This window comes from Cinclus cinclus, chromosome 5, assembly GCF_963662255.1.
Source record: "Cinclus cinclus chromosome 5, bCinCin1.1, whole genome shotgun sequence".
Classification (NCBI taxonomy): domain Eukaryota; kingdom Metazoa; phylum Chordata; class Aves; order Passeriformes; family Cinclidae; genus Cinclus; species Cinclus cinclus.
The window spans coordinates 1,707,731-1,735,021 of NC_085050.1; the positions used below are offsets into that span (position 1 = coordinate 1,707,731).

General features: G+C 59.9%; 1 protein-coding gene across 1 annotated transcript; it reads left to right on the plus strand.

Annotated features, from left to right (window-relative positions):
- Positions 1–140: 140 nt before the first annotated feature.
- SIGLEC1 (sialic acid binding Ig like lectin 1) lies at positions 141–22,644 on the plus strand. The gene is made up of 24 exons (XM_062493224.1): positions 141–270; positions 324–377; positions 5,663–5,745; positions 7,484–7,586; positions 8,054–8,413; positions 8,496–8,792; positions 9,028–9,291; positions 9,968–10,228; positions 10,826–11,125; positions 11,818–12,072; positions 12,640–12,945; positions 13,443–13,697; positions 14,047–14,340; positions 14,712–14,966; positions 15,281–15,583; positions 16,475–16,729; positions 17,568–17,873; positions 18,060–18,299; positions 18,516–18,815; positions 18,905–19,159; positions 19,910–20,206; positions 20,577–20,676; positions 21,021–21,093; positions 22,390–22,644. Exons 1-24 carry the CDS (start codon positions 141–143, stop codon positions 22,642–22,644), a joined length of 5,601 nt encoding a protein of 1,866 aa, XP_062349208.1.
- The last annotated feature ends 4,647 nt before the right edge of the window (positions 22,645–27,291 follow it).

The following is a 27,291-nucleotide window of genomic DNA, read 5'->3' on the forward strand; positions in this document are numbered from 1 at the left end:
TTCTAGGGGTGGGAGGATGGAGAATCCTCCAGAGGAAGAATGGGAATGTCATGGCTCCAGGAGGATGGAGCATCATTCCAAACCAGAATGGGAATGTTGTGGTTCCAGGGTGAGAACTTGGAGCATCATTCCAAACCAGGATGGGAATGTTGTGGCTCTGGGTGTGGAAGGATGGAGCATCATCCCAAGGGAAGGTTGGGAATGTCCTGGATCCAGGTCTGGTAAGTTGGAACATCATCCCAAGGAAGTCCAGGGACATCGTGGCTCCAGGTATGGGAGGTTGGAGCATTATCCTGAGAGAGGTGGGAATTTTGTGGCTCCAGGTCAGAGACAATGGAACATCATCCTGAAGAAGGATGGAGTTGTCCTGGATCCGGGTCTGGGACAATCATCCCAAGCCAGGATGGGAACGTTGTGGTTTCAGGGGTGGGAACTTGGAGCATCATTCCAAATCAGGATGGGAATGCTGCGGCTCTGGGTCTGGGAAGTTGGAACACCATCCCAAGGAAGCTCAGGGACATTGTGGCTCCAGGTTTGGGAGGCTGGAGCATTATCCTGAGGGAGGTGGGAATTCTGTGGCTCCAGGGGTGGGAGGATGGAACATCACCCTAAGAAGGATGTTGTCCTGGATCCAGGTCTGGGATGATGGAACGTCATCCTGAAGGAGGATGGGAATGTTGTGGATTCAGGTCTGGGAGGTTGGAACCTCATCCCAAGCCAGGATGGGAATGTCGTGGCTCCAGGAGGATGGAGCATCATTCCAAACCAGGACAGGGCTGCCATAATTCCAGGTCTGGGACTATGGAACATCACCCCAAACCAGGACGGGGCAGTGACAGCTGGCTTTGGGATCCCCTCATGTCCAGGTAGACACTGACTGGGAAAAGCAAACCCTGGAATTTTGGATTTGGGGTGATACCACCAGTCCCTTGCAGTCCCCAGAGTGTCCCTGCCTGGCCTTGGCACTGCGGCAGATTTAGGGAATTGGGAATTAGCGTGGCAGGATCGGGGCCGTGTCATATCCCATTACCTCGCACTGTTATGGCTCCCGGTGTCGCAGGAATAATTCACATCCCGTTCCTCCTTGGGGAGCCCGGCTCGCTCCGGAGCTAATGAGGCGTTTGGGATCAGTGACTCGAGACTGCTCCATCCTGGCGTTCCCGAAATGTAAAAGTCAGGTTTGTGCATTAGGAATTGATTTTCCACTTGGAAGCTCGCACACGTGGGAATGGACGAGTCTCTGGGAGGAGCAGAATCCGACCCAAAATGTTTCCTTGGAGCCCAGCACCAGCTCAGCCTGAAAATCCTGCTGGAATAAACTCAAGAACTGGGATGGAAATTGAGGCTGGGAGTTTCTGAATCGCTGGAATTGAAAGATCCCAAACATTCCCAGGGTGGAAATTGGAGCTGGGGGTTGTGAAACCCCAGATTTTGGGGGTCCCAAACACCCCCAGGACACTGGACTGGATTTGTGCTCCCCCAGATTTGAGGGAGCTGCTTCTCCCATCCCATCCCATCCCATCCCATCCCATTATCCCATCCCATCCCATCCCATCCCATCCCATCCCATCCCATCCCATCCCATTATCCCAGTCCCAGGGATCCCAAATCCCTCTGGCCCGTTCCCTCCTCCCTTCCCAAACTCTGGGGCTGGGACTCACCCTGCCCCCCCACACCAGATTTGGGGATGCACGGTGACACCACGAGGGTGGGACACCCCTGGGATGGGGGCTGGGACACCCCCCCCTTCCACAGGATCCCCCTCTGGATCTGCAGGGGTCAAACTGGGACCGGGACTGGGGGCAGCTGGGAGGACTGGGAGGAGCTGGGGGAAGCAGGAGGCAATGGGGGGAAACTGGGAAGACTGGGAGAGACTGAGGGGAACTGGGAAAAGCCAGGGGGAGCTGGGAGAGCCAGGAAGAGCAGGAGGAGGCAGCAGGGCCAGGGGAAACTGGGATGACTGGAGTGGGCTTGAGAGGAGCTGAGGGGAACTAGAGAGAGCAGGATATGGGGAACTGGAAGAACTGGGAGGACTGGGAGGGATTGGGGAGAGCTGGGAAGAGCCAGGGGACACTGGGAAGACTGGGAGGGATTGGGGAGAGCTGGGAAGAGCCAGAGGACACTGGGAAGACTGGGAGGGATTGGGAGGAGCTGGGAAAAGCCAGGGGGAGCTGGGGGAGCCGGGAAGAGCAGGAGGAGGCAACGGGGTTGACTGGTGGGAACTGGGGAAAGAGCCAGGAGGAGCCAGGGTTAACTGGGAGTACTGGAGTGGGATTGAGAGGAGCTGAGGGGAACCAGAAAGAGCAGGATATGGGGAACTGGGGAAACTGGGATAAATGGGAGAGATTGGGACCAGGAGAAGAAACTAGGAGGACCAGGATGAGCTGGGAGTACTGGGAGGGGGGAACCGGGCGGAGCTGGGAGAGACATGGGCTAAGTGGGAGAACTGGTTTTGGAGGGATTGAGGGGATCTGGGGCAGCCCAGAGGGATCTGGGAGGAGCTGGAAGAGCCCAGAGGGATCCAGGAGGAGCCGAGGGGAGCCGGGAGCCGCCCGGGGAGCCTCGCTTGAAGCCCTGTGCCAAAACAAACATTTCCCTGGAGCCGCCTCACCAGGCCTGGGTGACCTTTGGCTGTGGGGACCGGGAGAGAGAGGAGGGGACAGCGAGGGGACAGCTCTGGAAGGAGAAGATTCCATACCTGCCACCCCTCTCCCCTTTGGAGCCCCCCGCGCATTCCGGCCGGAGGGAATCCAGATGTGCGGGGTAGGGAGTCCCCAACATCTGTCCGGCGCTGAGAAGCGGCAATGGGGATCTCGGGAATGTCCCGCTGCTCCCCGGAGTGTCCCAGCAGCCGGGATTCCCAAATTTTTCCCCCTCGGTTTGGAACCCCACAGCTCTTCCCAGTCTCCCCAGCCAAGGAAAACCAGTCTGTGTTGACTCAGGTGTCACCGCGGTGTCCCCGCCGAGCCCAGATTTATTTGATTTGTTCTTTCCCTTCGACTTTTCACGCCAGGAAAGGGAAGGGGGGGAATGCAGGAGGAGCTGGAGGGGGAATCGGCCCCATCCCACGGCTCTGCCTCCTCTTCCTCCCGCTCCCTCCACGGATGGGAAATGGAAAGGGTTTTCCAAGGAATGAGGAATTTTGCGCTGGATTTGGGGTCCCTGGCACAGCCCGCCACAGGACGAGTGATTTATTCCGACTTTTCCCATTGCTGTTTTCCTCTCCCACACCCGAATTACCGGTTATCTCTTCGGCGCGCCGCCCATCCCACATTCCTCCTGGGTATGGAATGAGCCGCAGCCCCCCCAGACTCCGCTCCACCCGCCCTGGGAATGAGAGAGGGACACGCGGGAGGCCCCGAGCCACGGCGGGGACTCCAAGGGGCAAGGGAGGGGTGGGATTTGTCCCAGGAAGGTGCTGATCCCAGGAAAATGCTGGTCCTGGAAGGATGGTGGTCCCCAGGAAAGTTCGCATTCCCAGGAAGGTTCTCATTCCCAAGAAAGTTCTTGTTCCTAGAAAGGTTCTCATTCCCAGGAAGATTCTCATTCCCAGGAGGATGGTGGTCCCCAGCAAAGTTCTCATTCCCAGGAAAGTTCTCGTTCCCAGGAGAATGGTGGTTCCCAGGAAGATTCTCATTCCCAGTAAAGTTCTCGTTCCTAGAAAGGTTCTCATTCCCAGGAAGGTTCTCATTCCCAGGAGGATGGTGGTTCCCAGGAAGGTTCTCATTCCCAGGAGGATGTTTGTCCCAGGATAGTGGTCCCCAGGAAAATTCTCATTCCCAGAAAGATCTTCATCCCCAGAAAGGTTCTCTTTCCCAGGAGGATCCTGGTGCCCTGGAAGGTTCTCTTTCCCAGGAAGTTGTTTGCTGTGGATCACACAGAGCTCTCCTGGTGCCAGGGCACTACATGGTGCTCCAGGCACAGGGCTGGAACAGATCCCAGTTCTGAGAGCCCACCAGTTTTGGCACAGCTCCCAAATCCAAGATCCCACCAGGACTGGCACAGCTCCCAAATCCAATAACTCACAGGCCTGGCATAGCTCCCAAATCCAGGAACCCACCGGGACTGGCACATCTCCCAACTCCAGGAACCCACTGGGACTGGCAGAGCTCCCAAATCCAAGAGCCCACCAGTACTGGAACTGCTCTCAAATCCAGGAACCCACAGGGCTGGCACAGCCCCGGCACAGCCCTCCCATTCCATGGTCCCACCAGGACTGGCAAAGCTTCCAATTCCAAAAGTCACCAGGCCTGGCACAGCTCCCAAATCCAGGAACCCACCAGGATCGGCACATCTCCCGCACCAACAGCCCATGGGACTTTTCGCAGCTCCCACCCCAAGACCCCACCAGGCCCGGCACAGCTCCCAGTTCCAAAAGTCACCAGACCTGGCACAGCTCCCAAATCCAAGAGCCCACAGACCTGGCATTAGGCCCCCATTCCAAGAACCCCCCCAGGACTGGCACAGCCCCACACCAGTAACCCCCCCAGTGGGATCTGGGACCATTTCCCAGCTGGCAGCACAGCCAGGGGAGGGGGTGGGGGCACCGGAGGCTGTGGGCATCCCCCTGCTGACTCAGCATTCTGCCTGGCACGGCCCCGGAGCGGCCGGGGAGGGACCGAGGTCCCACAGGACACTTTCCCACACTCCCGGGACACAAGGTCAGGCATTGACCCCGAGTGGTCACCACGGGCCAGCTTTGAGTGCCACCGGTGCCATCGCCCCAGCGGTGTTTTCACTCCAGCTAGCAGAGGTTGGGTCTGCATCCTGCTCCATGGAGAGCTGGATCAGCATCTCCATCCCCACAGCTGAGAATTCCTTTGGGAATTTCCTCTCCTGCCTTTGGGGACACCTCCCATTATTCCAGGTGGATCCAAGCCCCAATGTCCAACCTGGCCTTGGACATTCCCAGGGATGCAGGAGCAGCCACAGCAAATCTGGGAATTCCAGCCCAGCCCCTCCCCACCCTCCCAGGCAGCAATTCCTTCCCAAGATCCCAGCCCAATGTCCCCTTTCCCAGTGGAAGCCATTCCCTGTGTCCTGTCCCTCCACGCCTTGTCCCCAGTCCCTCTCCAGCTCTCCTGGAGCCCTGCAAGGGACTCTGAGCATTCCCTGGAATTTTCCCTTCTCCAGGAGAACATTCCCAGCATTCCCAGAGCATTCAGCATTCCCAGGATAACCAGGATCCCTCCTGGTGACCCGTGAGGACAAACACCGTCACTCCCAACATTCCCGTTTCCTTCTTTCCCTGTTTATCAGCTGAGCATGGAGCCACATGATCTGGGATATCCCGGGGGTATTTGGGATCAGTTTTCCCAGCTGTGTCCCCCCCCAGTTACCAGCCCAATCCCAACCCCTCCCCAGCAGAGTGAGGGGAGAGCCGCCCTCGATTCCACCCAAGACACAACAAAAACATTCCCAAATTATCAGCACAAAATCCCTAACCATTCCCACAGGGAGCAAAACCAATCCCAGCCCTCTCCCCCAGCAGGACCCTAAACCCGGAGACCTCGGAGCGCTCCAAACTCACCCTGGCCCTAAAAAACCCGGAATTTGGGGAAAAGCTGCCGCTGTCACCACTTCCCAAAATCAGAGCAGGGACATAAAAGAGGGAAGTGCTGCGGTTTGGGGCTCCTCACCCTCCTCCCCCCCGCTGATAAAGGGACGTCCCTGAGAGCGAGGACAGGCAGCGTCCCCGTGCCACCGCTCCGGAGGTGGCACTGCCAGGGCCACCACCGGCACCAGGTAACGCCATGGTTCTCCAGGGATGGGAAAAGTTGGGAATTCTGGGGACAGGGGGTGGATTGTGGAGGATCCTTTTGGGATGTGCTTCATCCGTCTCTTGCCGGGAGCCAGGGAACTACCTGGAACTCCAGGAATCAGATCTAGGCTTGGAGGGGGTCACGTCCATCCCTCATCTCAAGGAATGATGTCCCACCACCCCATGGTCCCTGTTTCTCTCTGGGTTTTGGGATGTGATGGAGCTGAAGGGTCCCACACTGGGAATATTCCCTCTTCGTGCTCATTCCTGTGCCAAAAACGTGACTTTTAAACTGCAGGGATAGGTGGGAGATTGGGAACAAATTCCTCCCTCTGATGGTGGGAAGGTTCTGAAATGGAATTCCCAGAGATTTGTGGCTTCCCCATTCCTGGAGGTGTCCAAGGCCAGCCTGGACAGGGTTTGCAGCTACCTGGGATAATGGAAAATGTCCCTGCCCTTGGGAATGGGAAATTCAACCCCTCCCATCCCAACCCATTCCTTAAATCCCATCTAAGGGACAGGGACACCTTCCCTTCCCCAGACCATCCATCCAGCCCCACACCAAAAGTGTTTTCCTAGAAATCTTTACAACCCTTGAAATTCCAGGAGCAGCAGGGCCCCACCAGGGGCCCCAGCTGGGTCCCCATCCCAAGGGATCCCATCCTTCCCTGAGGAATCGAAACCACGCGAAGCCCCGGAGAAGAAACGAAACTTGGCACCAGCACGAGTCGGGGGCTGGATCCCATCTCTTCCTTCCTCTTCCGGCAAAAATCCCGTGACAATTTGTGGTTTTACATCGTCCCCCCCTCTGACCATCAACAGCCAGGGCCGCCCTGGCTATTCACTGTGCTCCTTGTCTGGGAAAAATCCTAAGCAAAACTCACCGGAGTGGGAAATCCACCCCGAAATCCAAGGAGCAGCGAGGAAATTGGATACAGATGTGGGGAAAGGAGGTATTGGAGAAGAAGGGGATGGTGGAGAGGGAAAGGCCGGAGCTGGGGGCTGGGAGAGGCCTCAGCTCCTCGGAGAAGGAGCTGAACTTTTTTGGGGGAAAAATTCAGGGTGGAATTATTCGGGTTTGTCACAGAGCGGCAAGGGGAGAAACTGAAAGGAATGTCAGGAGTTCGTCTGGAGCTGCAAAAAGCTGTAAAATGTTTTAAATAATCCTCTGCTTACTTTCAGTTTTCCTCTTCTTTCCCTTTTCTTGGTTTCCTCTCCTCTTGCTTCATTTTCCTTTTCTGTTTCTTCCTTTTCATTTTCTCTTACCTTTTCCTTTTTTCTTTTTCCTTTTTCCTTCTCCTTTTTCTTTTTCCTTTTTCCTTTTCCTTTTTCCTCTTGCATTCTTCCTCTTGCATTCTTCCTCTTGCATTCTTCCTTCCTTCCTTCCTTCCTTCCTTCCTTCCTTCCTTCCTTCCTTCCTTCCTTCCTTCCTTCCTTCCTTCCTTCCTTCCTTCCTTCCCTCCCTCCCTTCCTTCCTCCCTCCCTCCCTCCCTCCCCTTTCCCCTTTCCCCTTTCCCCTTTCCCCTTTCCCCTTTCCCCTTTCCCCTTTCCCCTTTCCCCTTTCCCCTTTCCCCTTTCCCCTTTCCCCTTTCCCCTTCCCTTTTTATCTTCCTCCCCTTGTTGGGGTCTGTTCTGATTCCAGAGATGCTTCCAGCCGGATTTATGCCACAAGGATCCATCCCATTCATCCCAAGGCTCTCAGCCACCTCCTCTTGTCCCCAGGGTCACCTGTGCCAGCGTGTCCCCATGTCCCCCATTTCCCCCAGAGGTGCCACCATGTGCCTGCCCCGCTGCCTCGTGTTCCTGGCCAGCCTCATCCCACCAGGTACGGGGACAATGACACCCTTGAGATTGTCCCCTGCGGGACTGGAGGCTGGGATCAGCTCTGACATGGGGGGAAGTAGGAGCCAGGCAGGAATTTGGGGGATCCCAAGACTGGTCCTGGGGGGATTTGCCGTGATCCCACGCTGCTGATGGGCAGGGATGGGGTGACAAGGGGACAGCCAGGCCATGGGAGCAGGGACAAGGAGCCAGGTTAGGAAACAGGGTGAGGAAATAAATTCGGGAGGCCAGGAGGTCGCTTTCCCCTTTTTCCTCCTTCTTTAGGTTCAAATGATCCAGCTTTTCCTGGTTATCTCCCCCTTCTCCACCCCAAAACCTCCTTTTGGGGGAGGGGTGTTATCCCAAATCCCACCACCTCTCCCACCTTCCCTGTCAAGCACAGGTGACAATGTATCCTGGGGGGACATGGGGACACTTCTGGCTCCCTGATCCCAATTTTCCCTGGTGCAGCCCTCGGCTCCTGGGGGGTCTCCTACCCTGAGTCCCTGCAGGCCAGCGGGGGGTCCTGCCTGGTTGTCCCCTGCACCTTCAGCTACCCCGCGGATGTGACCACTGCCGACGGCATCGTGGCCATCTGGTACAAGGACTACGATGGCCAGCGGACGCTGGTGTTCCACTCCGCCACCCCCCAGGATGTGGATCCCAATTTTGGGGGTCGTGCCCAGCTCCTGGGGGACCCCATGGCCCAGAACTGCACCCTGCTGCTGAGGGGGGTGACACCAGGGGACAGCGGCCCCTACAGGTTCCGCTTCGAGATCGTCAACGGCGACCGCTGGTCGGCATCGCGGGATGTGACGCTGAGAGTTTCGGGTGGGTAAAACACAGAAATTCCCAAAAAATTCCCTCCGTGCCCATTCCATGCAGTCATCCTGCGCTCTGCTCTCCATCCCAGAGGATCTGGAGCGCCCCAGTGTCACCAGCAGTGAGGAGCAGACCGAAGGACAAAGGTCCACCTTGGGGTGCTCCACGCCCTACGTTTGTCCCGGGGGTGACATCGTCCTGCACTGGGAGGGCTACGACCCCCGGGTGTCCGAAGTGTCCGGTCGTGTCCAGCTGGACACCAGCGGGGTCATCCACCAGCTGAACCTGACCAGCTCCTTCTCCTGGAAGGACCATTCCAAGAAGCTGCTCTGTGAGGTTTCTGACGGATCCAAGAAGGCGAGCACGGAGGTGGTGCTGCGGGTCAGGCGTACGTAGGGTGGGGACAGGGGACACCTCTGCCACTTGGCCACCGCGGCCAGGTCCCACATCTGCCATGCCTTCCTTCCCTGCAGCGTTTATTTCTGTTTCTCCCTCCCTTTTCCTGATCCCTGGCCATATCTGTCCCTTAAGTGCCACCTCCTGCCACCCACCTCCCCTTTTCCCTGCCCCACAGGGTGGTGGCAGCACCCTGTGCCCACCACGTCCCTCTGTGCCACCCGCAGACACCCCCAAGGACACCCAGGTGTCGCTGAGCCCTTCCTCGGGGAACATCGGCGTGGGTGACACGGTGACCCTGAGCTGCCAGGTTGGCAGCAGCCACCCCCCGGTCACGGGGTACCAGTGGTACAAGGACGGGGTGGCCGTGGGCACCGAGCGGGTGCTGGCCCTGCAGGGGGTGCGCCGTGAGGACCACGGGCGGTATCACTGCGAGGCTCGCAACGCCCTCGGCAAGGGGGTGTCACCTCCTGTCACCCTCCACGTGTTCTGTAAGTGCCACGGGAGCTCTGCCGGGGTGGGACATGGCTGAGTGTCCCAGATTGGAGTGGCACAGACTGGGATGGAGGCGGGGGAATTGGGGTGGCCACGTTGTGTCACATCTGTGAACCTCGTCTTTGTGAACCCATAAAAAGGGTGGGATTTCCAACCAAGGACAGGGAGCAGAGCTGGGAAGGACTTGGGACCTTGTGGAGATCCAGAGCTGTGGTGGGAAGGGACCTTATGGATCATCCCCACCCCTGCCATGCACAGGGGCTCTTCCTGCTATCCCAGGTGGACCCAGGACACTCCCAGGGATCCAGGGCCACCCACAGCTTCTCTGGGAATTCCAGCCCAGCACTCTCACAGGGAAGGGAAGAGGCTCCTCTTCCCACAGGATCCCACAACAAAGACAATTCCCATCCTTCCCCGCCTGAGCTGGAATCCCACAGGGAGCATCTCCCCCGCAGAGGGGTCCCTGTGCTCCCCCCAAAGCCCCCTGAGAGGTGAAAGACCCTTCCCTACCCACCATGAGTGGGACTTTGCTCTAAACCCAAACATCCCCCAGTTCTGTTGTCACCCCTGAGGGGCTCCCATCTTCCCCAAGGCTCTGGAATGGGGGATTTGGGGCAGGAGTTCCATTCTCCTGTCTCCAGACCCATCCTGAACTTGTCCCTTTTCCCTCAGCCACAGAGATCTCGGCCAGCCCCGCGGCCGAGGTGCGCGAGGGGACGGCCACCACCTTGTCCTGCGATGTGCCCGGGCGGGAGGGACATCCTGAGGAGCTGACCTACACCTGGTACAAGAACAGCGCGTGGCTCAAGGAGGGTCCGGCCCACGCCCTCCTCTTCCCTGCGGTGACCGCCGCTGACGCCGGTTACTACTCGTGCCAAGTGACCAACAGCCAGGGCAGTGACACGTCCCAGGCCATCAGCCTCAGCGTGACATGTGAGTGCCACCAGCTCTTGCCACGTGGGGCTGTGCAAACCCCCCCCCCCCCCCAAAATCCAGGAAATCCCCCCTAAAATCTGTGGCAAAGCTTCTTCCTGAGCGCCCCGGGGGAAGATGGGGGTGGGGGAGTTGGCCCTGCTTATTGAATTTTATGGGACTACAACAAATTTTGGGCATGAACCAGGTGTGAAGGTGACATTAAGTGATATTTGGGACAGCATCTCCCACAGATGCCCTCCATTCCGTAAGATTTGGGGAAGTTTCTCATGGAGAATCCAGTGGGAAAATAACAGCTAAGGAGGTTTTGAGAAGGAAAATAACCCAGCCATGGGTTGGTTGTGACAATTTTGGGGCCAACCCAAGCCAGTGACACACGGGACAAGCAGAATGTGACATCCAGTTTGGCTGGGGGGACACTTCCCATCCCTGGAAGTGCCAAAGGCCAGGTCGGATGGGGCTTGGAGCCGCCTGGGATAGTATAATGTGTCCCTGCCCATGGGACCAGCAGGGATTTAATGTCCCCTCCAGCTCAAATCACTCCGGGATTTTCCCTGGGGCAACATCCCGACCTCCACATCCTTTCCCACCCCACAGATCCGCCCCGAATTCCCACCCTCACGCTCTTCCAGGAGACGCAGGGTGGCCGGCTCATCATTGTCCTCTGTGCTGTGGACAGCCACCCTCCAGCCACCCTGGCCATCGACCACGACGGCACCGTGGTGGCCACCAGCGGGGCACAGGTGGCCCTGGGCCAGCGGTTCGGTGTCACCACCTCCCGCAATTCCCTGCGGCTGGAAATGCGGGATGCAGGACCCCGGGATAGCGGGAAGTACGGCTGCACTGCCACCAATGTCCACGGCAACGCCAGCGTCACCAAGGTCCTTGAGGTCCACGGTGAGTCCAGCGGTGACGCGGCTGGTCCTGGGTTTGGGGTGGCGGTGAACCCCCAGAACTGCGGGGAGGTGAAACCCACAGAGCTGGAAGAACCCCTGTGGTGGCACTGGGGGACATCGGTGTCCTGGGGGCTGGGCAGTGTCCCCTCCTCAGTGGGGTCAAAGCTGCTTTGGGAGCTGGAGAGGCTTCTGGGTTTTGTTTTCCAAAATGTCTAAAAATTAGTAAAGTTATCCAAACTTTTCTGTCCTGTCCATCTCCACCTGTCACTGTCCCCTGAGCCCCAAGTCTGGATAATTTGAGGTGACGGAGGCAGCAGAAGGAGAGAAAAATCCTCCAAATCCATGTCCAAGAGGAACATCCTTTAGGATCCCAAAAAACCCCAGAAGTGACCTCCAGGTCCAATTCCAGAGGAAACAAACCTGGATTTGGGTGTCCCAGTGGGGAACTGGAAGTTGGACGAGGCTCAGCCAGTGGGAGGAGAGGACAGGGTCTGTCCTGGGAAAAACTCAGCTGGAGAAACCTGGAAAAAGAAGGAAAGGGTCAGGAAAGGCCCTGTGCAGTGTCCACAGGGAATGTCACCCCCCAAAGACCCCACGGGGACTTGGGGAAGCTGAAGGGGGAATTGTAGCTGGAAGGATCCATGGGAAGGATTTCCCTCCTTCCCTCATATCCCTCTCCCACCTCCCCTCCAGCTGCGGGACTCCTGATCCAGCCCTCGGCCGAGGTGACAGAGGGGACCGCGGTCACCCTGACCTGCATGGGGACAGGGGACATGGAGGAGGAGCCGCTCTACACCTGGTACAGGAACGGCCGGAGGTTCCAGGAGAGCTCATTCCCCACCCTGGAATTCCCGTCCGTCCGCGGCGACGACGCCGGAACCTTCCAGTGCCAGGTCCGGAGCAGGAACGGCAGTGACACGTCGGATGCTGTCCCGCTCCGAGTGTTCTGTGAGTGTCCTGTGGGAATTCCAAAGGGGCTGAGCTGGGGCTGCTCCCACCCTGGGGTTTTCCCCCATCCCCACCCACCACAGCCATGGAGCTCTTGGGAGGGAATGTGGAGAAGGGGAAAAATTCCCTCTGGCAGGTAAATCCAGGAGTTTGGGGGAGGAGGAATGTGGAGGACTTTGAGAACTGTAAATGTTCGTAGAGCCACGAATGGTTTGGGCTTGGGGGACGCCAAAGCCCATCTCGTTCTGAGCCCTCTGCCGTGGGCAGGGACATTTCCCACCAGGCCAGGTCCAACCTGGATGCCCAAGAGTTTCTCAGGGAGCACTGGAAGCATCAATCCCTTGGATTCTGAGGGCTTTCCCAATGGATCCAGAGGTGGTTTGTCCCTGGTTTGGGTTGGGAGAGACCTCAAAACCCTTTTTATTCCAATCCCTCTCCCCTTGGTAGGGACACTTCCCAGATTATTCTAAAACCCATCCAACCTGGATGCTCAGGAGGCGCTGGAAACATCAACCCCTTGGATTCTGGGAGTTTTCCCAACCTCATGGATCCAGTTTTCCCCCACAGACCCCCCGAGGCAGCCAGTGCTGAGCTTGTTCCTGCAGATCCAGGGCGGGCGCTTGGGCATCATCCAGTGCTCCGTAGAGAGCGATCCCGAATCCATCCTCACCCTCCGGAGAGGGGATGATGTCATCGCCTGCACCCGGGGCTGTCCCCAAGCCACCACCAGCCCCAGGGTCCAGGTCACCAGATCCTACAACAGCCTGAAGGTGGAAATCCGGGATGTGGTGGTGGAGGATGAGGGGATTTATGAGTGCCAGGCTGGGAATTCCCAAGGAAGCGCCAGCGCCACGGTGGATTTCAAGGCTGACAGTGAGTGGGGACAGGGGACAGGGGACAGGGGACAGGACTGTGGCATCTGGAAATCTCCTGGGAGAGAGGAGCGTGGGAAGGGAATGCTGGGGAAGGAGGGAAGCTCAGGAGATGGTGGCAGGAGGACCAGAAATGCCACATGGAAATGTCACGTGGTAATGTCACATGGAATTGCCACATGGAATTGCCACATGGAATTGCCACGTGGAAATGTCACATGGAAGTGTCACACGTCCATTAAATCCAGACTTGGTGGCTCCCCCATGACATTCCAGGCCCTGGCAGGGATTCCCTGGCTGTGTGTGGCAGGAACACCGAGCCAAACATGGCCAGAGGATGTCCTCGGGCTGGTGGCACTGCCAGGCTCCAAGCTGTCCCCACCATGGCACTGTGGGATCACCTGGAATTTGCCCTCTGGGGTAGCCACACCGTCCTTTGGTCCTCTGGGGGGTTGTCACCCCACCGGTGACACACACCCCGTTCCCTCCTGCCCACAGCTGCCAATGTCACCATGTCCCCATCCCCCCACGTGCTGGAAGGTGACAATGCCACCCTCACCTGTCACCTGAGCAGCGGCTCCACAGCTGTCCCCAATGTCACCTGGTACCACAACGGGCAGCAGATCACCACGGGCTCGGCCACCTCGCTGATGCTGTGGCCGGTGGCCAGCAGGGACGCGGGGCTCTACCGGTGCCGGGCCAGCACCGCAGGCGGCAGCCGGAGCTCTCCTGATGTCCTCCTGGATGTGCTGTGTCAGTCCTTTTCCTTTGTCCTTTTCCTTTTCCCATTTCCTTTTCCTTTTCCTTTTCCCATCTCCTTTCCCCTTTCCCTTCTCTCCCCCTTCTCTCCTCTCCTTTTCCCTTTTCCCTTTTTGCTTTCCCTTTCCCTTCCCCCTTCCCTTCTCTTTCCCATTGTCTTCCCCTTTCCACTTTTCCTTTCAATTTCCCCTTTCCCCTTTTCCCTTCCCCTCCCCTTCCCCCTTTTTCCCTTTTCCCTCTTCCCTCCCCTCCATCCCATCCCAGAACCCCAGAGCAGTGACCCCTCCCCAGGACCCCTCTCCTGATGACATTCCCAGCCTCTCACCCCATTCCCCCCTCACAGATCCCCCTCGGGATCCTTTCCTGACGGCTTTCCTGGAGGCCGAGCGGGGTTCCCTGGCCATCTTCCAGTGCTCCGTGGCCAGCAATCCCCCAGCCCAGCTGGTCCTGCTCCGGGACCAGGAGCTGGTGGCCACCAGCATGGGGGGGAGCAGCCCACGGGTCACTGTCTCTGCTGTCCCCAACTCGCTGAGGGTGGAGATCCAGGAGGTGACACCAGCAGACGATGGCAGCTACCGGTGCACGGCCACCAACGTGCACGGCTCCGTGGAGCGACGGGTGTACCTGCGTGTGCAAGGTGGGGAGCCCGGGATTTGGGATTGGAGAGGCTCATCCCATGGGAATGACAGCGGGTGTGTGCTCCCAGTGCCACCAGATTCCACCAGTGCCACCAGATCCCTCCCAGTGCCACCAGATCCCACCCAGTGCCACCGGATCTCTCCCAGTGCCACTTCCTGCCCATATTCCACCACCTCAGGCCTGGGCATCTCCAGGAGGAGTTGGGGACACTCTAAGGGGACAGGGAGCACCAATATCCCATTAGAGCTCTCCCAAACCCTTGAACACAGTGGGAATGTCGCACCCCGCAGGTTATGGAAGTGACGAGGGGACACCGGCAGTGCCAAGCTCTGCCTTGTCCCCTCTGAGCTGGCACTGTCCCTGCTCCAGCCACCCGAGTCCTGATCTCACCGTCCTCGGAGGTGCTGGAAGGTGACAACGTGTCCCTGAGGTGCCAGGTGGCCGGAGAGCCACTGGGTGACACCGTCTACTCCTGGTACAAGGACAGCAAGTGGCTCCAGGAGGGTCCTGATAGTGTCCTCGTGCTGTCCCGTGTCACCAGCGCTGCCACGGGGCTCTACCACTGCCGGGCCCGGGGCTCCATGGGGACCAGCGCATCCCCCGCTGTCACCCTGAGCGTCTGCTGTGAGTGGGATGGGATAACGGAATGGGATGGGATGGGATGGGATGGGATGGGATGGGATGGGATGGGATGGGATGGGATGGGATGGGATGGGATGGGATGGGATGGGATGGGATAATGGCATGATACCACTGGCATGATGCCATTGGGAGGTTGCCAATGGGATGGCACCAATGGGATGGCACCAATGGGATGGCACTGATGGGATGGCACAGATGGGGTGGCACTGATGGGGTGGCACTGAGCTGGATGCTGTCACTTCACTGTGTCCCAGGGGTCTCTTGGTGCATCCTCAGGTCTCTCCCCTCCCAAGCAGATCCCCCACGGGCCCCTGTGCTCAGCACCTTCCTGGAGCCTCCGTCGGGACAGCGCGGGATCCTGGAGTGCTCCGTGGACAGCTCCCCGCCGGCACAGCTGGCCCTCTTCAAGGACGGGGCCCTGGTGGCCTCCACGGTGCTGTCACCGCCTGTCCCCCGCTCACGGCTCAGCGTCACCTCGGCCACCAATGCGCTGCGTGTCCGTGTCCACCCCGTGCTGCTGCAGGATGAGGGCGAGTACTGGTGTGTGGCCACCAACGCCCACGGCAACGCCAGCGCCACCGGGAACTTCTCCGGAGGTGGTGAGTCACTGGGAATGGGGATGGGAATGGGAATGGGAATGGGAATGGGAATGGGAATAGGAATAGGAATAGGAATAGGAATAGGAATAGGAATAGGAATAGGAATAGGAATAGGAATAGGAATAGGAATAGGAATAGGAATAGGGTGGAAGAGGATGGAGAGCTGCAGGCAGCAGAAGGAGCGATGGGATTGGGGTTATGGTTATGAGGTGAAGAAATGGGAGAGGGAGCGTGGAGAGCAGCTGGAATAGGATGGACAGGAGGAAAATGGGGGGGGGGGGGGAATGAGGAAAATCCATGTTTGTGGGGGTGGAGGTATTCCCAGAAAGCTGCAGGTGTCCTGGGCATGTGGCAAAGGGACATGGTTCTGCTTGGATGTGAGTCCAAGGATGGGCTTTGCTGTGTCCATCCGTGGCACCACCCTGCTGCCATCACCCTGGGAATCATGGAATCATGAAATCATAGAACCATGGAATCATGGAACCATGGAATCATGGAAGGGTTTGGGTTAGGAGACCTTAAATCTAATCAATCCCATGGCCAGGGACCCCTTCCACTATCTCAGGTTTCTCCAAGCCCCATCCAACCTGGCCTTGGACACTTCCAGGGATGCAGCATCCCATAGAAATCCATGGGAATGGGAGTGGGAGTGGGAGTGGGAGTGGGAGTGGGAGTGGGAGTGGGAATGGGAATGGGAATGGGAGTGGGAGTGGGAGTGGGAGTGGGAGTGGGAATGGGAATGGGAGTGGGAATGGGAATGGGAGTGGGAATGGGAATGGTGTCACCTGTGGGTTGTGGTGAATATTCCCTCTTTTTACTGTCCTGCAACTCCCTGACTTTTCCTGCCCTGGAAAGTGAGGGATCATCCCTTTTTCCTCCCCTCCCGTGCAGCTGCCCGTGTCTGGATCTGGCCATCCCCAGACGTGCGGGAAGGGGACACTGCCACCCTCACCTGTGCGGTGGCAGGAGGGGACCAGGACGTGCTGAGCTACACCTGGTACAGGAACCAGGTGTGGCTGGGCACCGGCTCTTCCCAAAATCTCACCTTCCCTGCGGTCACCGCCTCCAACGCCGGCTCCTACAGGTGCTCCATCCGGACCCCAGCCCGGAACCACAGTGCCACCCCTGCCACCCTCAGCGTCCTCTGTGAGTCCCCAAGGGCAGCTTCGTGTCACTTGGTGTCACCCCTCAGTCAGTTCTCCTGGCTGGAGAGATGGGGCAGTAAGGCCTGGTTCTATTTGGGGTTGGATTAATTAATTAGGGTGGCTCAAAGAATGTATCCCAGGGGATAATGAAGCCAAGATTTACACCCCAGACCTGCCCAGAGTTCCCCACACCATTCCCGAAACCTCCTCCAAGTTTCCTTGTGCTCCACACCAAACTCAGCAGGAAAATCCTTGGCTTTCAGAAATTAATGCCGGATTTAGGACCCTTTTAGTTGTTTTTATCCCCGATTGGGAAAATCAAAACCAGACTTTGCTTTAAAGAAAAAAAAAAGGGGGGGGGGAGAATGTTGTCAGTTAAAACAGGATTTTTTTTTTTCCCCTCTTTTTTATGCGAAAAAGATGGTGTTAATTTATAAATCTTCATGATGAGTGTGGGGTGGAGGCTCTGGAGCACGGGGAATCCCATCCCTGGCATGAAGGGGCTGGAGCAGCAGGAAGAGCTGAGGGAGCTGGGAAAGGGGCTCAGCCTGGAGAAAAGGGGGATCAGGGGGTCAGGACAAGGGACAGGACAAAAGGACGCGGCCCCCAGCAGTGCCAGGAGAGGTTTGGGTTGGACACTGGGAATTTTCCTCCTGGAAATCGTAGTGGTGGAGTTCCATCATGCTTGGCCTGGGCAGTGCTGGTGGGGGAAACAGCCGGACTCGATGACCTCAGAGCTCTTTCCCATCATTATAATTCCAGTGTTACAATTCCCACCCTTATCATTCCATCATTATCCCACGCTCCACGTCCTTCCCCACCTCATTCCCGTCCCGCAGACCCCCCCAGGAACCTGCGGCTGCAATCCTTCGTGGAGAGCAGCCAGGGGACGGCCACCATCCTGCTCTGCGCCGTGGACAGCCACCCCCCGGCCCAGCTCACCCTGCTCCGGGGGGGACACCCGGTGGCCTCCAGCCCTCCCGGAGGAGGTGACAGCCCCCGACAGAACATCCGCGTGTCCCCCTCTCCCAACTCGCTGCGCTTGGAATTCCGGGAAGCCTCCGAGGAGGATGAGGGTGAATACGAGTGCCAGGCACGGAGCGCCCTCGGTGTCACCCACGCGTCCCTCACGCTCCGGGTGCAAGGTGAGAAGAAGGGACAAGGGCTTGGGGACAATCCCAGGGTGGGGGGCATTGAAGGGTGCAGGGCTGGAGGGGGGGGACAGACACCGTTTTGGGGGTGCTGGAGCGGTGCGAGGGGTGGGGACACCCAACCCTCTGAAATTTGTGGGGGGCTTCAAATAGCCAAAATCCTTCTTCGCTCCACCGCAGCCACCAGGGTGTTGGTGCGACCCTCGGCCGAGGTGCCGGAGGGGACAGAGGTGACCCTGACGTGCCAGGCCCCCCACGCGCAGCCGGGGACCCTCTACACGTGGTTCAAGAACGGGCGGTGGGTGACAGAGGGACCCGAGCCCTCGCTGGGACTCCGCGGCCACCGCTCGGACGCGGGGCTCTACGGCTGCCAGGCGGGCCGGGGTCCCCGTGCCCCCCCCGCCACCCTCACCGTGCTCTGTGAGTCGGGGGAGGGGGGTGACGACATCTCCAGGGTGGGCGGGAGGGGACACCAGGACACGGGACACCCCCGCGGGGATGCGGCTGCCCGGTGTCGTGTCGCCACCCCGCGACACGCGGCGACAGCGCAGGGTTTCCTTTTTGGGTGGCGGGCGTTGGGGGGGGTGACGTCGTCCCCTCCGCTTGTCACCCGTCATGCTGTCCTTGTCGCCGCAGATGCCCCGCAGGTGCCCAGATTTGTGTCGCTGGTGGAGCCCCGCGGGTGGCGACAGGCGGTGCTGCTCTGCTCGGCCGACGGTGTCCCCACGCCGGACATGGCCGTGAGCAGGGGACAGGGCCACCCACCCCTGGCCACCAACCGTGGCACCTCTGACCCTCGCTTCGAAGTCCGGGCCACCCCCACATCGCTGCGGGTGGAGATGGCGGGGCTGGAGCCGGGGGACGCCGGGCTCTACCTGTGCTCGGCCACCAACAGCCGCGGTTCGGCCACCACGTCCCTGCAGCTGGAAGTGCCAGGTGAGCTGTCCCCATGTCCCCAGGGATGTCCCCAATTAGTGGGGGTGTTGTCCCGGGCATTCCTTGAGTCGCCAGTGTCCCTCCTCAAGGGGTCACGCTGACGGTGGAGCCCTCGCTGGAAGTCCCCGAGGGCACCAAGGCCACCATGAGCTGCTCGGCCACCGCGTGGGGGGACAAAGGTGACAATTACACGTGGTACCGCGACGGGCGGTGGCTTTGGGAGGGACCGTCCGGTTCCTTCGTCCTCAGCCCTGTGTCCAGCTCCGATGCCGGCTCCTACCAGTGCCAGGCCAGCGGGACATGGGGCACGGCCACCTCTGTCCCCGTCAGCTTCAGCGTCCTCTGTGAGTGTCCCCAGTGCCACCCAGCCTGCGACAAGCTGGGTGTCCCCAGCCCCTGCCACTCGTGTCACCTGCTCGAGGGCAAGGGGAGTTTCCTCCTCTTCCTCTTTGTGCCCTGCTCCTCTCCCTTGGGGGATTTTGGGTTTGTTTTTTTTTTTTTTTTTTTTTTTTGGCAGATTTGGGGCCAAAATACTCCAAAAAAAAAAAAAAAAAGATGAATTCTCTGGTTGGGTGTGGAATGAGGGGCTGGGGAACATGGGAACAACAGGACAGGGATGGATGGGGATGGAGATGATCCAGGATGGAAAAAAAGAATGAGTTAGGAAGCTCTTGGTGATCTGGGGAAGGGGATTTTGGTTGGTTGATTTTTTTTTTAGGATTGATCCTTCAGAAGTTGGGTTTGGAGCCAAAAAGCCCCAAACTGAAGGGTTCTCCAGGGCTGGAGAGGGTGTGATGATGATCCAGGCTGGAGGAGGGATGCGTCAGGAAGATTTTGGGAAAGGGATTTGGGGTTATTTTTTAGGATTGACCCCTCAAAAGTCAGATTTGGAGCCCAGAAGCTCCAAATCAGGAAAATTCTCCAGCTTTGGGGTGGCAAGACAAGGACTGGAGTTGGTTTGAATCCCGCAGCACCAGGATGAGCGGGATGGGACGGATCCGAGGACGCTTTAAACCTCTTTTGGTGGCCACCCAGGCCAGCTGGGTGCTGTGCCACCCCCGTGTCCCACTGCCACCCTCCCTGTCCCCTCCCAGACCCTCCTCGGGCCGTCTCGGTGAGCACCTTCCTGGAGAACCGCAACGGGCGCGGGGCCATCGTGCTGTGCACGGCCGAGAGCCACCCGCCCTCCTGGCTAGCCCTGCACCACCACGGCCACCTCCTGGCCACCAGCCTGTCCCCCGCTGTCACCCCAGGGGTGAGGGCCATCCCCACGCACAACGCCCTGCGCGTGGAGCTGGCGGCCACGGGGACAGGGGCCGGGGGACGCTACGTCTGCGTGGCCACCAACGCCCTGGGCAACGCCACGGCCAGCGCTGACTTCGATGTGCACAGTGAGTGGGGGCAGGACCCCGTGGAAATCCTAAAAAAAAAAAAAAAATAAATATCCTAAATAGGAATTCCTGGAAGTGGGAAATGGAACTGGGGGAGGAGGTGGATTGGGGTGGAACGGCAAACTGTGAGGGTGGCACTTGTGGCTGTGTCGGGGACACCCACGGGATGCTGTCCCTTGTAGGGTGGCCTTTAGGGCAGGGGACAGTGGCAGCCAGGAGAAAAAGTTGTCCCCACCCCAAATGCTGCCTGTCCCCACCCCTGCGTGCCAAGGGGTGTCCCCCACTTTGAGTGTCACCCCAGTGTCCCCTTCACCCCTTTTGGGACACCCCAAGGTCTGGGGTGGCACTGACCCCCCCCCTCTGTCTGCAGCTCTGAGCCACCTGAGGACCTTCCGGGTCCTGTCCGGGCTGCTCGTGGCCATCGTGGCCGTGGCCGCCATGGCCCTGCTGGCTGTGAAGGTGTGGCCCAGGTGACGTCCTGGATGGGGCGGGGTGGGGGGACAAGGACAGGGACACCAGGGTGGCACAAGGATACTGGGATGGGGGGACAGGGACACTGGGGTGAAGGGACAGGGACCACAGGGTGGCACAGGGACCCCAGGATCAGGGAACAGGGACCTCGGCATCAGGACAAGGACCTTGGTGTAGGGACAGAGACCCCAGGGTGGGGGGACAGGGACCCCAAGGTGGCACAGGGTCCCTGTCATCAGGACAGGGACCTGGGGGTGGTGGGACAGGGACTCTGGCATGGTGACAAGGACCCTGGGAAGGTGGCACAGCCTCAGGGGTGACAGCTCCCTGTGCTCCCTGACAGGATCAGGAAATTCCGGAGCTGGTCCCGTGCCGAGGACACCCTGGAGCTGAGGAGCAAACAGGACCCATCACAGGTGGGGACATCGGGGGGTCCTGGCTGCCCCGTGGTGCCACCACAGCCCGGGCCTGTCACTGTCACAGGGACAGGAGCCTTGTGGGGACCCAAAATCCCCATCCCAGCCTCGTTCCAGAGGGGATCCATGGCACAGATGGGTGCCAGCCCCCCCAGGGTTGCTCCTCTGTCCCCATGGAGTGTCCCCAGCCAAGGACAAGGTGTCCCCAGCCACTCCCAACCTTTCCCAGATGGATGGAGCATCTTGACCTGGTGGCTCTTGGACCCCAGAGCAGCTGTGGCCGCTGGAATTTCCCAATCCTGGCTGGATCCAGGGACTCCCCTGAGGATCCCCCAGCCCCATTCCAGTCCCTCGTCCCTTCCCGATGGATTATTGTCACCACCTCACATGCCTGGCACCGGTGACATCTCCGGGCTGGGAAAATCCCGGATAAATAATAAAATCAAACCTGGGAACGTCCTGTTTGTCACCACTGTGCTCCTGTCCCTTTTTCCTGCCATCCATCCTGGCATTCCCAAGCTATCCATGTCCCCTCGGTGCCTGGGATGAGGGGACCTGGAGCTGGGGATTTCACTTGCTGGTGGCAGCTGGGCAGTGTCCCCTCTGGCTGTGTCCCTGCTGCCATTAGAGGTCACTCTGCGGCCACCTGGCCACCGGACACGGCCTTGGCCACTGGGATGGCATTTTGAGATACAGAGCCGGAGCTTCCCAGGAATGGGGGGATTTGGGATTTTAATCCCCACCTCTCTGCCAGTTCCGCTGCCAGAGCAGGATGCTGGCCTGTCCCCATCCCTGTCACTGTTCTTGTCTCTGTCCCAGTCCTGTTCCCATTCTTGTCCCAGTCTTTGTTCCCATCCCTATTTCCATCACCAGACCCATCCCCATCCCTCTCCCCACCCCTGTCCCCATCCCTCTCCTCATCCCCATCCCTGTCCCCATCCTTGCCCCCACCCTCGTCCCCATCCCCATCTCCAGTCCCATCCTTGTCCCTATTCCTGCCCTCATCCCTGTCCCCACCCCTGTCCCCTCTTCTTTCCCCATCCCCATTCCTGTCCCCATTTCTCTCCTCATCCCCATTTCCAGTCCTATCCCTGTCCCCACCCCTGTCCCCACTCCGTCCCCTGCCCACGGGCAGCACGGCCGGCAGGATGGTGGCAGTGTCACAGCAGGGTGGCACGGTGGTGACAGCACGCTGGCAGGGCGGCAGCAGGGTGGTGACAGCGCGGAGGTGACAGCCTGGTGTCACCAACCCTCCCCCCTACGCCAGCGCCGCCTCCTCCCCCCCATCCCTGCGAGCACCGAGGGGCAGCGGGGTCAAAATTTGTCACCTGCGTCCGGCTGGTGACAAAGGTGACCCGGCCGTTCCCTCCCTCGGGCTGGCTGTCACCTTTGCAAGGACCCCCCGCTCCAGAGCCACCGCCCCCAGCGCCACCACCCCGCGTCCTCCTCGGCCACCTGCGCCCGCCCAGCCCCGGCGCGACCCCTCCCCTCCTCCTGCCGCTCTCCCGGCCTGGAGCTCAGGAATTCCAGGCTGGAATTCCCGGGGAATAGGATGGGGATGATGGGATGGGATGGGATGAGATGGGATGGGATGGGATGGGATGGGATGGGATGGGATGGGATGGGATGGGATGGGATGGGATGGGATGGGATGGGATGAGGATGAGGATGAGGATGAGGATGAGGATGAGGATGAGGATGAGGATGGGGATGGGGATGGGGATGGGGATGGGGATGGGGATGAGGATGAGGATGAGGATGAGGATGGGTGCTAGGGGCTGAGGGAGGGGGCAGATTCCGGCTGTTCCCAGCGGGAGGATCCCGGGGTTTGGAGGTGACCCCAGCAGCTTTGGGGTCTCCATCCATGGATCTATGGGGACAGACCAGGATGGGGCAGAGCCGGGACTTTGTTCCGGCGATCCCAAACCTCTCCAGAGGAGCTGGGAAAGGCAGGGACCAGCCTGGAGCAGGAATTGGGGTGCCTGGATGGATTAACCCGTGCCAGCCCTGCAGGAATTGGGGTGCCTGGATGGATTAACCCGTGCCGGCCCTGCAGGAATTGAGGTGCCTGGATGGATTAACCCGTGCCAGCCCTGCAGAAGATGCAGCGCGGAGGGCGAGGAGCCAGCGATTACCTCCGGGCCCTCCCTGAGCTCCTTCTCCTCCTCCTCCCTCGCTCCCTTCGGCGCACGTTAAGCCAAATCCTCGCGTCACATGGTGCCCGAGGCAGGGCCAGGGAATAAGGGCGAGTCAGGAGGTGAACGGGAGGTCACGGATTTGGCAGCGGGCACAGGAGCGGGCAGGAACGTGCTCGGCGTTCCCCCCGTGCTGTGGGGTGGGATTTGCTGCCCGCCCCTAATCCCGGAGCTGGCAGCGACGGCAGGAGGGGACAGCGGCTCTGGTGGCTCCTGGTGGGGTTGTCACCGCGCTGGAGGGGAGGGAGGGGGTGGGTGGGGAAGGGAATGAGCGTGGTGTGGTGGCTGCCATGAAGGTGACACCCCTCTGAGCAGTGTCACAGTGTCCCCATCCCGATATGACACTCTGTGAGCAGTGTCACAGTGTCCCCATACAGGTGTGACACTCTGTGAGCAGTGTCAGTGTCCCCATACAGGTGTGACACCCTGTGAATGCTGTCACAGTGTCCCCATCCCGATGTGACACTGTGTGAGCAGTGTCACAGTGTCCCCATACAGGTGTGACACTCTGTGAGCAGTGTCAGTGTCCCCATACAGGTGTGACACCCTGTCAATGCTGTCACAGTGTCCTCATCCTGATGTGACACTCTGTGAGCACTGTCAGTGTCCCCATCCCGATGTGAAACCCTGTGAGCTGTCACAGTGTCCCCATCCCGATGTGACACTGTGTGAGCAGTGTCACAGTGTCCCCATCCCAATGTGACACCCGTGAATGCTGTCACAGTGTCCCCATACAGGTGTGACACCCTGTGAGCTGTGTCACAATGTCCCCATCCCGATGTGACACCCTGTGAGCACTGTCACTGTCCCCATCCCGATGTGACACCCTGTGAGCACTGTCACTGTCCCCATTCAGGTGTGACACCCTGTGAGCAGTGTCAGTGTCCCCATCCCAATGTGACACCCTGTGAATGCTGTCACAGTGTCCCCATACAGGTGTGACACCCTCTGAGCACTGTCAATGTCCCCATACAGGTGTGACACCGTGTGAGTAGTGTCACAGTGTCCCCATCCTGATGTGACACCCGTGTCCCTCGCTGGGCCCCGCTCCAATCCCAGCCGTTCAGGGTGCAGGAATTCTCCCAGGACACCCTTGGACCACCCCACTGTCCCCTTTTAGGATCCCCTAAATCCCAGGACTGTCCCAGGGTGTCCCCAGCAGTGTCCCCTGCGTGTCCCCTGTCCCCTGCGGGCTTTAGCTCCCTACGCAACACCCTCCAAATCCATCCCGCTTTTCCCTCGTCATCCCTGATCCACCGCGAGCTGGCGACAGCACAGCTTGGTGGCACTGGTGGGACACCGCGCGGGGACGTCCCCCCTCCTCCGCCACCCCTCTTGGCTTGGCGGTGACAGCGGTGACGGCCACCACCTCCCTGTACCCGTGTCACACGTGGCTGCCCCTCGAGGTCCCCTGCTCCCGGTGGGGTGTCCCCAGTGGGGTCGGGGTGTCACTGTCACCTCCCCCGTGCCGTGGGAAGCGGGAGGAATTCGGGGCTCTGTGTCCGCCCTCCTCTCCTCTGCCCGGGGTCACCCCAAAATCCATGGGGGGGGGGGGGTCCATGGGGTGACAGAGCCCCCAGCCCCAGCGCTGCTGTCCCCTCCTGAGGTTTATTGGGGTCCCTCGGGCCCCCCCTTGTCCTCCTCGTGTCCCCTCCCACTGTGGGGGTGACACCACGGTCCCCAAAGTTCCCACGGATCCTACGGATCGGGTAAACTGAGGCACCGATAAGATTTTGTGGGGTGTTTGGGGTTTTGGGGGGACACAACCAAGGTGGCAAAGCCCGCCCCCCCAATTCCCCAAACCAGGATCAGGAGAGGAATTTCTGGAGCTGGGATCCCTGAGGGAGCACCTGGATAATGGAGGTGAAGAGGGAGGGGGGATCCCGGGAATCGGGATGGGATGGGGTGGGAGGGGATCCCAGGAGCAGGATCCCAGGAGCGGGATAACCCAGGAGTGGGATCCCAGGAGCGGGATATCCCAAGAGTGGGATCCCAGGAGAGGCAGGAGAGGGAAATCCCAGCAGCTGGATCACAGGAGCGGGATATCCCAGGAGTTGGATATTCCAGAAGCTGGATATTCCAGAAGCTGGATCCCAGGAGCGGCTTTCCAAAGGAGAAGATTCCAGGAGAGGGACCCAAAGAGCGGGGTGCCAGGAGAGGAAATTCCAGGAGCAGAATCCCAGGTTTAGGATCCCAGGAGAGGGATCCCAGAAGTAGGATATTCCAGGAGCGGGGATGCCAAAGGAGAAGATCCCAGGAGCAGGATCCTGGAAGCGGGATCCCAGGAGCAGGGCGGGAGGATGGCGTAGATCCCAGGAGCAGCATTCCACGTTTGGGATCCCAGGAACGGTATTCCAGGAACAGGGGTGACAGAGGAGATGCCAGGAGAGGGATCCGATGAGCAGGGGTGCCAGGAGAGGAGAGGAAATCCCAGGAGCGGGATCCCAGGTTTAGGATCCCAGGTTTAGGATCCCGGGATCGGGATACCCAGGGTTGGGATGGCAGAGAAGGAAACCCCAGGATCAGGACCCCAGGATCAGGATCCCAGGATCGGAACCCCACGAGCGAGGACACCAAAGGAAGAGATCCAGGAGCGGGATCCAAGGAATGCCGAGGGATCCGGGCTGCCCAGCCCCGCCGTCCCGGACTCGTTTGGGGTGGGGACACCTCGGGTGACAGCGGTGGCCGGGTCCCCCCGGTGCCAGCGGGCTCGGCCACGGGCTCGGTGTCGGGGCAGGGGTGCCCGGGGGTGCTGCAGGACCGGGCGGCCCCGATTTCGTTAAATTCCCTTTAATTTCGTTTAATTCCTTTTTATCAGAGCGGGCGCGGCGGGGCCGGGAGAAGCGCGCCCATCCTCGGGGGACACTGGCGGGCTTGGGGACAGCCAGGCCCGGGGCTGGGGTGTCCCCAAGGTTTGAGGGAGTGTCCCCAACCCCTCCCGGCACTCGGGACACCCCGAACTCCCCGGGAGCGGCCGCTCCGGTCATGGAACCGGCGCTGCCAGGGCTCCTTGCGGGCCCGGCGGGGCTGGGGACACACCGGGGTGTCCCCGACGGTGGCCCCGGGGCACCCACGGTCCCGAGGGGACACTGCGGGGTGGGCACAGCCCTCGGGTGTCCCTGCACTGTGCCACTCACACCCATCCCGATGTCCTTAAAAGCCACCGAGCCACCCCAAACCCGCCACCCGCGGGACCGGAGGGGTGGCCGGTCACGCTCTGTCCACGTGGCCGTGTGGCCTTGGCCACTCACACCCGACCGGACACCGTCCCACGACACCCGTGGGCATTGCCCTCGTGTCCCCTCACTGTCCCCATTGTCCCTTCGCTCTTCCCCGTGTCCTCGCACCGTCCCCGTGTTTTTCCCGCAGTCTTCCCGTCCCCTCCTGTCCTCTCACTGTCCCCTGGGATTTTGCCCGGTGTCCCCTCACAGTCCCCTCGATGTCACCCCACAGTGTCCCCGTTGTCCCCTCACAGTCCCCGTGTTTTTGCCCGGTTCCCCGTGTCCCTTCACATCCCTCCGGTGTCCCCAAAGAGTTCCTGGTGTCCCCAAACTGCTCCCGGTGCCCCCAAAACAGTTCCCGGTGTCCCCGCATCGTCCCCCCGCGTTTTTCACGCCTCCCCCACATCCCTGAACTTCTCCCCGTGCCCCTCAAACCCTCAGTGTCCCCACACTGTCCCACTCTGTCCCCAACCCCCCCCCCACCGTGTCCTTTCACGGTCCCCCCGTGTCCCCACAAATTCCCCCCTGTCCCCTCACACTCCTCTCGTATTTTCGCCCTGTGTAGTGCCAGTCCCTCTGTACCCCTGTGTCCCCTCACAGTCCCCGGTGTCCCCTCACGGTTCCTGGTGTCTCCCACAGTCCTGTGTCCCCTTCACAGTCCCCCGTGTCCCCATACTGTCCCTCTCTGTCCCTTCACAGTCCTTCCGGTGTCCCCTCAGTGTCCCCCCGTGTTTTCGAAGTCCCCCCGTGTCCTTTCACAGTCCCTGGTGTCTCATCACAGT